Raw genomic sequence first — 11234 nt, forward strand, 5'->3', positions numbered from 1 at the left:
GACCCGTTAACAAAAGTATTAGGGATGGGGGAAAGGGAGAAAGGGGGATCCATAAGAAATGGTTTATTCAAAATTAATTTAAAACGTCACATTTAAAATGTCCCAGCACATTATCAGAAACATTTATAAAATGCTAACTCTGCCATGTGTCTATGAAGACATTGTTTGGAAAAGAAAGCGAGAGATTCACTACAACGCCACCCTTAACTTCTTCGCACGCGCAACTTATGCCAACGGCTCTCTTAACCCGCAATAAGTTATAAAGCTGTACAGCTGAAATCAGGTCGGATGTTTACTTCCAACAGTGAAATGACTGGTTACTTTCAATATTAGTGCACAACAGTGAAAAGCTGTCTGCTGCTGCTTTTTTTGGCAACAGTGTGTAAAAAGAAAAAAAAAAACAAAAAGAAAAGAAAAAGGCACTTTTTGGCTGGTTGTGCCTTTAACTTGGCAAATTTATCTATTCTGGAGGTACCCAGGCACTCCTTAACATGTCCCCCATTTCTGTGCATGTTTGTTTATATAATTTTTTTTTTTTCAAAGTAAGGCAGAATCCATAAATAAAGGCAAAAAGCAGTGCAGAAAACATGACAAAAGCAAAATGTACAAAAGATGAAGAGCTGATTGGCACAAAAGAAGCTTGTATCCAGAGCCAGAAATCACTGAACTGCACTTGACATGGAAAACAAAACTGTGCTCACACCATCCCAACTGGTTCCCAGTTGTTTATGAGCAAATCAAAAGAGCTGTGATATTTTAAATGTTGCCTGGTCAAGTGAAAACACAAACAAAGCCAAATCATTCTTTCCCCGTGTTAAAATTGCTATAAAAACTGCACAACAGTGTCTCCAACTCATTCAAGGAATTTTTCATCATATACAACCAATACCAACTTTCTCAGTAATTTCAAAGCGTAAGCGAGTGATTGCAGATCACATGATTGAGACTACATTTTATTCAATATGTCTCCGAAGGTTAAAAAAATTTAATGAGTAAAACTGCAACAGAATTCAGTCTTAAAGTGCTTCTTTCTTTTAAAATACTCATTAACTTTTTTCTTTTTTTTTTTTAAATTCACCAACATCCTTTAATAATGAACACTTGCATACCTAGAGAACAACCTTTTCTTTTATTGCCCTTCCCAATTGTCTGTGGTTTTCGGAAGGGTACCAGAAAAGACGACCCATTCCAGAGCTCCTTGACCAACGCATTCTGTAAGGCGTTGTTCTCCTTACAGAGCAATCTTGCTGATTCTTCTCATAAAGAGCTTTACAAATTAGCAGGGAGACATATTAAATACAGAAGTCCTTATGTAAACCCATTCTTTAACTAATATTTTACAATGAAATGTAAGTCATCACGCATCTTTACAGAAATTTGAATATTCCTATTCAATATTATCAGAAAGATTAAAAATTTGCCCTCCATACATAAGGGCAGTCTGTTTTGTTTTTTTCTTTTTCCTGTATAAAAACCAAGAGAATTTTTTTGCAGCATCACAGAAAAAGCAACAGTTTTACATTCACTCATTTAATGTTCACATAAAAATTCAACCACTAGCGTTTGTGTATTTGATAAAAACTTCTTGACAAACTGTTTTCGGTGTCTGGACTGTCACAAGTTACTGCAGGTGAAGATGCAGTTTTCTAGAGCATTTATCGATCTGAAGCCTTTGTGGCAAAAAAAAATGCTTTTAGCTTTCAGGGAAACCACCTCCTCCTGCACTGCCTCCAATCTTATAAAGCCAGACTCTTCTAATGGCATAAGCGATGGGACTCCAGTTTCAGTAGGTACCAGGCATTAAATGTTTGCGTTGACTTGTTCTTGTGTTCGTGGGCATCCTCTATGGGTCAACATCATCAAGGTCACTTTTAGGCTCACCAATCATCATCGGAGACTCCGAGCCCTTTCAAGGGATGGGAGGAGAAAGAGATGGCACGTTACTTTCGTAAGGCACACGATTATCGTGTCTGCATTCAGCGATGGTTCTGATCCGAGGCCCAGGAACGAGCTATCTAATAGAGCAACGCAACGGAAGATAAAGATGCCTTTATTTTATTGTTACCTGCTGCAGATGGCTGTCTCCATTCTCGTTGGCTGGACTGCTTTCTGACCCGTTACTGCTTCCAGACTGATCTTTCTCATTCAGCAAGGCTGTGGCATAGGCCAGCGTGTCCTGAGTGGGAAACAGCCCAGGAGAGTGTCAGGGACCATTTTTTTTTTTTCCAAGTTGATTTTGAAACAATGCAACTGCTGTAGTGAGATAACTGAGTCACCACAGGTAATTGTGAGGTATTGACTAATATCATTCAAGGGTTAGTCTTTTCAGGAACAACCACAGGCTTTGGGTTCCTAAAAGAACAGTCTTAAGTGCACTGGAATATGCTCAAGTTGCAAAACCAAAGATGCTAACTAAAAAGAAAAAAAAAAAGAAATAAACCAAGTTTAACATGATCTCTCAAGACTGGCACATACCTGTGCTGAAATAGTGCGCTGGAAGGTTTTTGCCGTTGATGTTTCGTTAGATACGTTACTCTGTGGAGCCCAGTAATGTTCAGACATCTGCATAAAAAGCCATAAAATTGCCATGAGTTTTATGTGTCTAAAGCCTCATTCGCTTGTAGATGAACTACCAAGTCTGGAAGAAAGCTTTCTAAAGCCTTTGGCAATGAGCTGGAGATGTGGGGCACACACAAACAAACACTTTTAACACAGCCAGAACGGAGAGGCTGTACGTCCCTCAGCTGAAAATTAGCAACCAATTCCCTTTACTTGGGAATGCTGCGCACAAGTTAGTGGATGCCAGCTGCAGAGTGGTGGGTGGATTCATGGTTTACACAAGCAAGCCCGAAGTAAAACTGGGTACAGCAGCAGAACCCAGACCTGTCAGTTTGCTGTGTTTCGACAGAAGAGTGGCAACAAGTTGTGTCAGCTGCACTGCACACATCCCACTAAATCTGCTTCCAGTGCTTGGTACAGGACTAGTTTATGCATCCAATATCTGCCCAGCAGCAGCTGTCAGGACAGAAAGGCAGTCTGGAGCTGAGATACCATCAAACTGCATGTGCAGTGCTGGGAGACTGGGCATGGCCCTGCTTGACTGGAGACAAATCAGGGGCAATTTAAGTTCAGAAGGAAGAACAAGAACTACACATGTGGGAAGGAAAAGCTGTATCTGTCAACAGCTACATTTTGTGCAAAGCTGCAATGGCTCTGTAAGGAATCCACTCATCTATGCATTCTCTCACATCAACACACAGGCAAAGGAAACCTGCTTTTAAAAAAAGTGAAGCCTTCCAACATGAATACAGCAGTACTGAAGCCTTCCCACACGGCAAGGAATATTCATTAAGACCATTCATACTTGGTTTTACTCCCTGTACATGCATTCATGCCTGAAACACGTGGGGGCCTACTGAAGTTCTTGCGTGCATCAGACTTAGCTGCATCCAAATTGTCCTTGTGAAAAACAAAGTAGCTTGTATTTTGTCTTTAGAGTCATCTCAGAGGGCCATATAGAGGACAGAGATTTCCTAATTCTCATTGTAAACAAAGCGACAGTTTATCCATCAAATTACAGTCAAATTACCTTTTTCTGTAGCCACTGCACAGCCCAACTCCAGTGGTGGGAATTCTCCTTGAAATAATCTTTTGCAGTAGGGCACCTCGGAAATTGAAATTATACTCATCAGACATGAACAAGGCATCCTGGCAAACTTAGAAAAAACTCCAAAGACTTCTCTCCCTTTGTGCTGCTGCCCTCTGTATGTATTGTTATTGCTGCAACCTCTTGACTTTAACTCTACAGCTATTAATTAAATTAGCAAAGGCAATAATGCCTAGTAAAGTTTACACAAAGTAGTCTATTACACAGACACACGTATTTCAGAACTGTGTTTCAGAACTTGGCCTATGTCCCAGGAAACAAACAGAATTTAGGAAACACAACATTTCAAAAGCCTAGGACAGTTTCCTTATGTTTATCTTGGTCTTAAGGCCAGGCTCCTGCTCCACAGGATGTAGCTGACCTTTGTCTTTAAAAACAGCAACTACTGTTTTTCCTACGAGAAATTAATCTCAGGTACTAATGAGGAAAGATTTCACTTCCTACTGGCACATGTGCTATCAAGACCTTTGAGCAGTACTTATATCACAGTAACAAAAGATAAACTGGTCAAAAATAGAGAGAGTTAACAGCCCAAATAGTCACTGTGGAGGAGCCTAAGGTTAAACTCCAAACACTGTATTACTCACTTCTGAGCCAAAGTAACAAGGAACTTTACACACTGGTAACAACGACTGCTGTCCACATGGTTGCTGTGGTGCATCAAGGCTGTGGGGAGAAACACACAGACTGAAAAACACAACTCGGATTTCTTTTTATCAGCCAGTCCGAAACATAACAAAGATAAAGCTGAAATTTTAACTTAGGTGGCTGAAATTATTCTACTTAGCATGAACATGTGCTAAACACGCTACTGTATTGCTGGCAGTTTTAAGTACTTCTACAACTTTATTGGATTAAAAATAGATCAAAGTGAAAATGCAGTAATTCTTTCAAATACGGTACCTGAATTTTAAACAGTTCTCTCCTAATGCAGTTATTTTTCCCCTATACACCACTCTATGTTAGATAATCTCTGTGGTTACATCTATCTAAAGGGGAAAAAAGTGTTCAAAACCTCCACAAATGGACCAGATCACCAGCTTCCACCTGGATCAAAACTTGGAAAGCTACAAGAATGTTTAAAGCTTCTTCGCACTAACAAGCACAGCAGAACTGAACAGCCATGAAACTTGTCTCTGGAAGACTTGGGCAGAACCCCAGGCTATTCGTACAGGAAAGTTTTCCTTGCCTTAGACTCCCCCATATTTTAACAAAATTCTTTCACTGAGGAGCACAAAGATTTCCACGGAGCTTCTACAATTAGATTTGCTACTCAGAAGTTGCTCTGCCCATAGCAGTCAGCAAAGAACACTGTAGTGACACCTCTGAAGTTGGCAAGTTAAGTGTTAGGGAACTGCAAATTGCCAGTTTTGCTACTGTCAAAGCACAGCAGATGATCAAAATTACAGCAGTGGTGTACGGCAAGTTATGCACAAACACCCTGCTGAGGACAACAGAAAATTATTATTTGCTGATTTCCTTTCTTGGAGTAAAACTAGTCAGTGTGAGAGGCAGGTCACAGTCCATGTGCAGTGAAACTCGTTGCTGTTCAGTGCTGTTGCAAAAAACCTCCAAGGTAAAACGACAGCTTTCCACTCCTGCAACTCGCAGCTGTTCTTGAAGCCTTCAACACAAAAATCCCAGTGAATAATTGCACCTTGCCTCTGTAGAGGAAAAAGATCAAGTGGGACCAATTCACCCAGAAATAAAACAACCACTTAGCTACTCTCTTACGCTGCTTCCATATATAACTGATAGAATAGGGAACTACTAAATGGAAGAGCACTGAAGTATAAGAGAGAAATGAAGAACAAAACTAAATATTTCTTCTTAGCAAAACAGAATATAAAATAACTTAAGGTGAAAGCCACAACCTGAAGCAGCTCCTCATCCAAACCGCTCTGAAAGAGATGCTCAAGCTGCACTAACTCTGATCAGAGGTGCTCTCTAAGCACCATGTGGTTACCCCTCACGGCTCTTGCACACAAAGCCCTTTCCCCAACGATTCATATGAGGCAAGCTCTCATCACTTCTGGGAACTTTTCTGTTGCTTTCAAACGCTTTAGTAACTTCGCTTCAGTGACGTTTCTGTATCAAATGGAGAGATGACACTTTGTCTGAGCAGCAAAGAGGAGCCACCTGTCAGATGATGAGGTTACCCTGCAATCAGTACTAGTAGCATCCTTCCATGGTGAACTCATTTCTTTTTATAGTAATTAGGATGCTGCTGGAACAAAAGGACTGGCAATTTCTTGAGATGCATAGAAAATAAACCCAAATTCTTAAGGTTACAGGATTCAGAGCTACTCTTTTACGTTTACTCAAGGTACTTTCTCGCCCCCCTACATTATGTATACACCCTGACCCGCTTCTTATTTAAAAGTTAGCTCTCTTGCCAATCTCCTAGTTAAGATTCTTTAATGTCACTTTTTAAGTACTTAGGTACCACTCTTCTCTGGATTCACTGACTGCTGTTGTCAAAGATAATTATTTTTTTCCAGTTCAATTCCTTTCCAGTTTGCTGTTACTATAATATTCTAATGCTTATTTTGGATTTTCTTAGAGTGTTTTTTGGGGTGGTGGCAGCTAAATCAAGCACATCAAGCTGTTTTGCCCAAGAAGTAAAACAGTTTAAAAGGGCTAGAAACTAGGAGATGGTATGAACCATCAGCAACGTAAGGGTCAGTAGGAGACAGCAGTGTTCACCCACTAGCTTACTTGCCTATTAATCCACTTTCAGTTTCAAAGGCAAATTTGATGCGCTCTACTTGTAATGGGTCTTCAATAACCTGTTAGGAAAGAAAAAGAGCAAAGTAAGGAAGTTGTGTGTGATACCTGTATTAGTTTCTACAGAATGGCTTTAACCACTTCAACATAACAAACAAGGTTTGTGAAGTTTCATTAACACCAGATTATTGAAACAACAATTTAAAAAGTAATAAAAATTCCAAACTGAAGTATTAAAAGACACACGGATGCTGAAACTACCAATGCAGTCCTGACTTTTCATTATGCATTGACACAAAATCTATCCCATATAAGTCTTTAGCCTTCACCTACCAGGATCTCATGGAGTAGCTGGAATATGTTTTTCAGTTCATGAGGTGGGGCAGTTTCCAGCTGAGTCTACATGTAAGGATTACAAAGTTACTTGATAGCAAAATATGTTGATGAGACAAAGTATTATAAAACAGCTGTACACATTTTTGAAAATGTGTTAGTTTAAACAGTAAAAGCCTAAATCCCCTTTAAATCCACCAACACCCCTCCCAAATCCAACAAACTGTACGGACTGTTCTGCAGATCCCAGCACCACTACAACCCACAAGACACAGTGTGACCAAAGCCTAGAAAAAACACTTAAGTAAAACACTTATCTTGTGTATCTCCCTACCTTGATGAAGTGCAGCACAGTAAAGGAGAAGTGCTCATTGCAGAAGCAGCAGTACACCACCATCTCGATGAGAACCGACAGAGATCCCGTGAGCTCTCGCAATGCATACATCACCTGTTGGAAAAGTGCAGATAATTTCAGACACAGCCATACAACAATTCCTAAGTAAGTCTTAAGTTTAGAAATATACTAGAATAAGAAGGGCTCAAGAAGAAACCAAAGGCGCCTTTTTGTTTAGGCTCAAACTAAAAACCACACACTCCCCAGTTGGTTTTATTCTCATATTCAGGGTTTTTCACGTAAAGGTTCTTCCAAGAAATCACATTAGACCAGCTTTCAGGTCCAAACACGGCAGATTTACAACAGATACCTCCATCAAGTAGGGTTTTCCCTCAGACAGGAACAATAAGGCTTCCACTTCTTCATGGAGCATCAAAAGTGGACCTGAAGCGGTGATGCTTAGAGGTGGACGCTGCTTAAAGAGACCAGGAGCTATAATAGCAAATACAAAAAAACAACCCACTAATAAATTAGTTTGTTCTACACACCTTCAAGACATTGCTCCTCACCTGGCACCATGTAATCCCTAATGACAGTCATTCAACCAGCTTATAGCTCCTATGGTACCACTCCAAGCAACAACCTCTTGGCACACTGAAGTGTCATTTACTTTAGTGACAATACAGGCAAACAAACTGCAAGGTCAAAGCAAAATTTTCGTATTTACTATCAGTACTTACTCAGAGCATTTATCACTCTTCTTTTACTTTATGATTTTGACTGCCTCCAACTCCAGAAAAATCTTCTAAAAAGACAACTTTAAATTCCTCCTTCAGGAAACTGAAGATAGCAACTTTTTCCTTAATTATCTTTATTGGGATATTTCAGTCTCTTGTAAGAAATATTCAGGACAGTATTTCATTGCTTCTTATTCATTAGCTCAGTCTGAACACTCCCCTTCAAATTAGCAAAAGGCAAAACAAACCTAAGCAAAACACAGCCTATTAGGCTGTGAGTCTGTTCCAGCTAACAAACAACACATCTTGATTTACTCACATGAGAAGAGACTTTTCAGGCATATGAGGAAGAGGGGAAAGCACGATAATGTTAACATCAAGATTCCCCCTCACTCCAAGTGCCTTTAATATTGTTCGACATAGCCTCTCGGTCTGTTTACGGCAAAATAATCGAATGCATGCTAAACATTATTGCCTTAAATTCAAAGTTATTGTATTTTCCACACTGTTATTAAAGTACCCCCAGTCAAAGTAACTGAAAAGCAAAGTCATCAAAAGGCAAAAACATAATTCTTACCAACATTTCTTTGTGAAGAGACGTCAGAGTGCAAAACTAGTAGTGCTACAGTATTGTGAAGATATCCAAACTCACGTGCTTGTGCTGAACTCCACCTCCGATTCTGCTTGAGCAAAGGAGAGACTTAATTAACTTTTGGTTAGTTAGTCAACTTCTATTAAGCCAAAACAAAGCAAGGGGTCCCTAACAGTCCACACCATGTTCTAATACTTTGAAGCTGGTGAAAGTTTCGATTTTACCAAAAACATGATGCTCCCTTCTGCCAGAAGAGGTATTTCCCAACAAACTACACAAGCAGACCAAGACTTGCATGAAGCTTACAGAATAATCAATGGATTAGTCTATCCTACCACATGGAAAGTATTTATCCATAATTTAAGCATTATAAAAAACATTGGGATGGACAAACTCCAGCACAACACATAGCTACATAAACTTTACCTGATTACTCTGACGGTTGGGGCCAAGGAGAAAGTTGATCATGTGCCTCAAAGCAGAATGTCTGAGAAGAAGACTGCTAGCCCTTATACCCTGCTGTTTAGACAAGGATAAAAAGTTACATTCTAGTGCAGGTAAATAATTACTGCTTTAAGGAACAAAAGTAAAACATGCACAGGCTAAACCCTGCATTTTCCATTCTAAAAAAAATTGAAAATTGTCACACAGATCAGTAAGCCAAACGTCTGAAAAGCGGTCTCTTTATATAGAGCACACAATACAGACCAGAATCAGCATACACAAATTAAGTGTCATGTTGCAAAAAGGAAATGAGAGAGAGGGAGAAAGAGAGAGAGAAAGGAAAAAAGAAACAGGACAAGAAGAATAGGGGAACAGTGAGAGACCATACTGGAGTGAACAATCCAGTCAGTTATTCTGCTTCCTAAAGGACAAAAATCCAGATTTTTGGTATGGGTTTTTTTCTTTTTTTTTTTTTTTCTTTTTTTTTTTTTTTTTTAAGAACACCCCTTCAAAACAGAAACCCAATATTCAAACTTTGGAAATGACTTTCATTTCAACTGGTATGCTTTGCTAGCATACTTTTCTGTGAGTTTATCCTAGTCTAGTGTTCAGAGCCATTTGAGAAAAAAAAAAAAATTCTGCAAGAATTTCAATGGGCTTAAACCTTCTATGAATACGGATGACTAGCTGCTTTACTACTGTCCTTTAAAACTAAAATAGCATGAAAAACTGATGGCTTCTTACCTTCTGTACAAAGTTATTGAACAGCAAAAAGTACTGAGCACAGTTTTTACAGTTTTCAGGTACATCTTTATCCAGCAGAGCAAGTAGCACCTCCAACAGTTGATGTAGACTTTTTAACTGTGAAGAAAATTTGTATGTGAAGAGTTGTCTACTGCTTAAAAACCCAAAGTGTTTCACATACTGGAGTTAAGGTATGGTTAACAAAATCAAATGTGTCATCAGACATTCTTGCTGCGAGGAGTACCAACAAGTGATAGAAGTGGAAAGGCTGCAATCTTTTAACTCTCCTGAATGAACGCTGCATACATTCAACAGGCAAGTAATGAAAGCATTGCCATGCAGGTAACTTGCTCAAAGAGGTGACACTGAGCAGTTACGTAAGTTTGGAATATTTTTATTGCAATTCAAATTACTCCTCAGGCTGACGTGGTGCTCAAATGTTCTAGTCATTACAGTAACGCAAATCAAACCGGATTAGAAGTGAACTGTCACTGAAGACCTCAGGTTAGTGTGCTATTGCACTTGGCTACGCAAAAAACAATGTTGGTGGTTAGTTTGCATCCAAGCACACCAGGGATACACACACTGGTATTTATTTCATCTCAGTTAACAGATAGCAACTAACAGCCAAGAGGAAGCAAACAAAAATTATCAAAATTATCAAATTATATTGTAAATGTTCATCTCACTACTGTATTCAGCTCGTAGGACCTCATAACAACCCTTTCTTAAATATGAGAAACTTTAATGGAAGCCTATATGACAGTAGTGCCTTCCATTCATGACACTGGATGTAAAAGGACAGATAGATCCCAGAAAAAACCCATCACATTCTATCACACCAAATATTAAGATTTGATGTAAAAACTAATAAAAAATGTATTCTGAATTAAATAAAGCTTGGACATTTGAAAGTGTCCAAGGCCCCACTGACAACCTACAGGAACACTCCAGAACACCGACAACACTTCTAGGTTCTTTTAATATAAATTATTTCATGTTGGGACACAGGTAAATCTCAAACATGCTACAAATGACTCCTTTTCACAGATTGCCTACCGTTCTTTCCTAGAATATTAAGACGAGCAAAATGCAACAAAGCTGCACCTCCCAGACTTGCCAAGATTTTCTATCATAAAATTTAAACCTTTAACATTAACCAGACTTATGGCTTCTCTCCGGAACAAGGTAACTCATTTACTACTGCCATAGGCTACTGACTGAAGGAGAATCAGTTAAAAATTAAGCTGATTTCTGGAATAAGGCAAGCATTAACCTACTCGAGGAATGAAGAGCAAGAAGAGTGATCAAGACAAAAGCCTTTCACTTGCTCATTTACAAATCACACAACGCTGTTGGCAAACGCAGCAAGAGCCATGAGGTAGAGACGACCAAGAAGATGGTTGGTGACGAGGTGACACTGACCTTCTCCTGATAAAGCAAGGCACTGTCGAGGGTTTTTTCAAGAATAGTGGCTACAGCAACTCGCACCTCTCGTACACTGCATTCCAGGAGGAAAGTCCTGGAAGATAAAAGATGAAGCTGCAAAGAGAACTGGAATCAAGGTGTACACGGTACATGCAGTTACTGTGATTGTGGTGTTTGTTATTTCAAAAAGGATGCTGGTAAGCTTTGACTTATTTTCCTGCATTCCTG

The 11234-nt window shown here is 39.3% G+C and overlaps 1 protein-coding gene across 1 annotated transcript in view; it reads right to left on the bottom strand.

Moving 5' to 3' along the window:
• Nucleotides 1-1071: 1071 nt before the first annotated feature.
• The window catches only part of USP24 (ubiquitin specific peptidase 24), a gene marked incomplete at its 5' end in the record, with an annotated part of 14604 nt that continues 4441 nt past the window's right edge, over nucleotides 1072-11234 (bottom strand). Inside the window, 13 exons of the mRNA XM_009869718.1 lie at nucleotides 1072-1906; nucleotides 2066-2176; nucleotides 2476-2562; nucleotides 3590-3665; nucleotides 4255-4333; nucleotides 6390-6456; nucleotides 6728-6793; nucleotides 7062-7175; nucleotides 7432-7553; nucleotides 8376-8478; nucleotides 8817-8909; nucleotides 9579-9695; nucleotides 11004-11100. Of these exons, the coding sequence (XP_009868020.1) occupies nucleotides 1844-1906; nucleotides 2066-2176; nucleotides 2476-2562; nucleotides 3590-3665; nucleotides 4255-4333; nucleotides 6390-6456; nucleotides 6728-6793; nucleotides 7062-7175; nucleotides 7432-7553; nucleotides 8376-8478; nucleotides 8817-8909; nucleotides 9579-9695; nucleotides 11004-11100 (1195 nt within the window). The remainder of the gene's footprint in view (nucleotides 1907-2065; nucleotides 2177-2475; nucleotides 2563-3589; nucleotides 3666-4254; nucleotides 4334-6389; nucleotides 6457-6727; nucleotides 6794-7061; nucleotides 7176-7431; nucleotides 7554-8375; nucleotides 8479-8816; nucleotides 8910-9578; nucleotides 9696-11003; nucleotides 11101-11234) is intronic.

Source organism: Apaloderma vittatum, unplaced genomic scaffold, assembly GCF_000703405.1.
Source record: "Apaloderma vittatum isolate BGI_N311 unplaced genomic scaffold, ASM70340v1 scaffold26425, whole genome shotgun sequence".
Classification (NCBI taxonomy): domain Eukaryota; kingdom Metazoa; phylum Chordata; class Aves; order Trogoniformes; family Trogonidae; genus Apaloderma; species Apaloderma vittatum.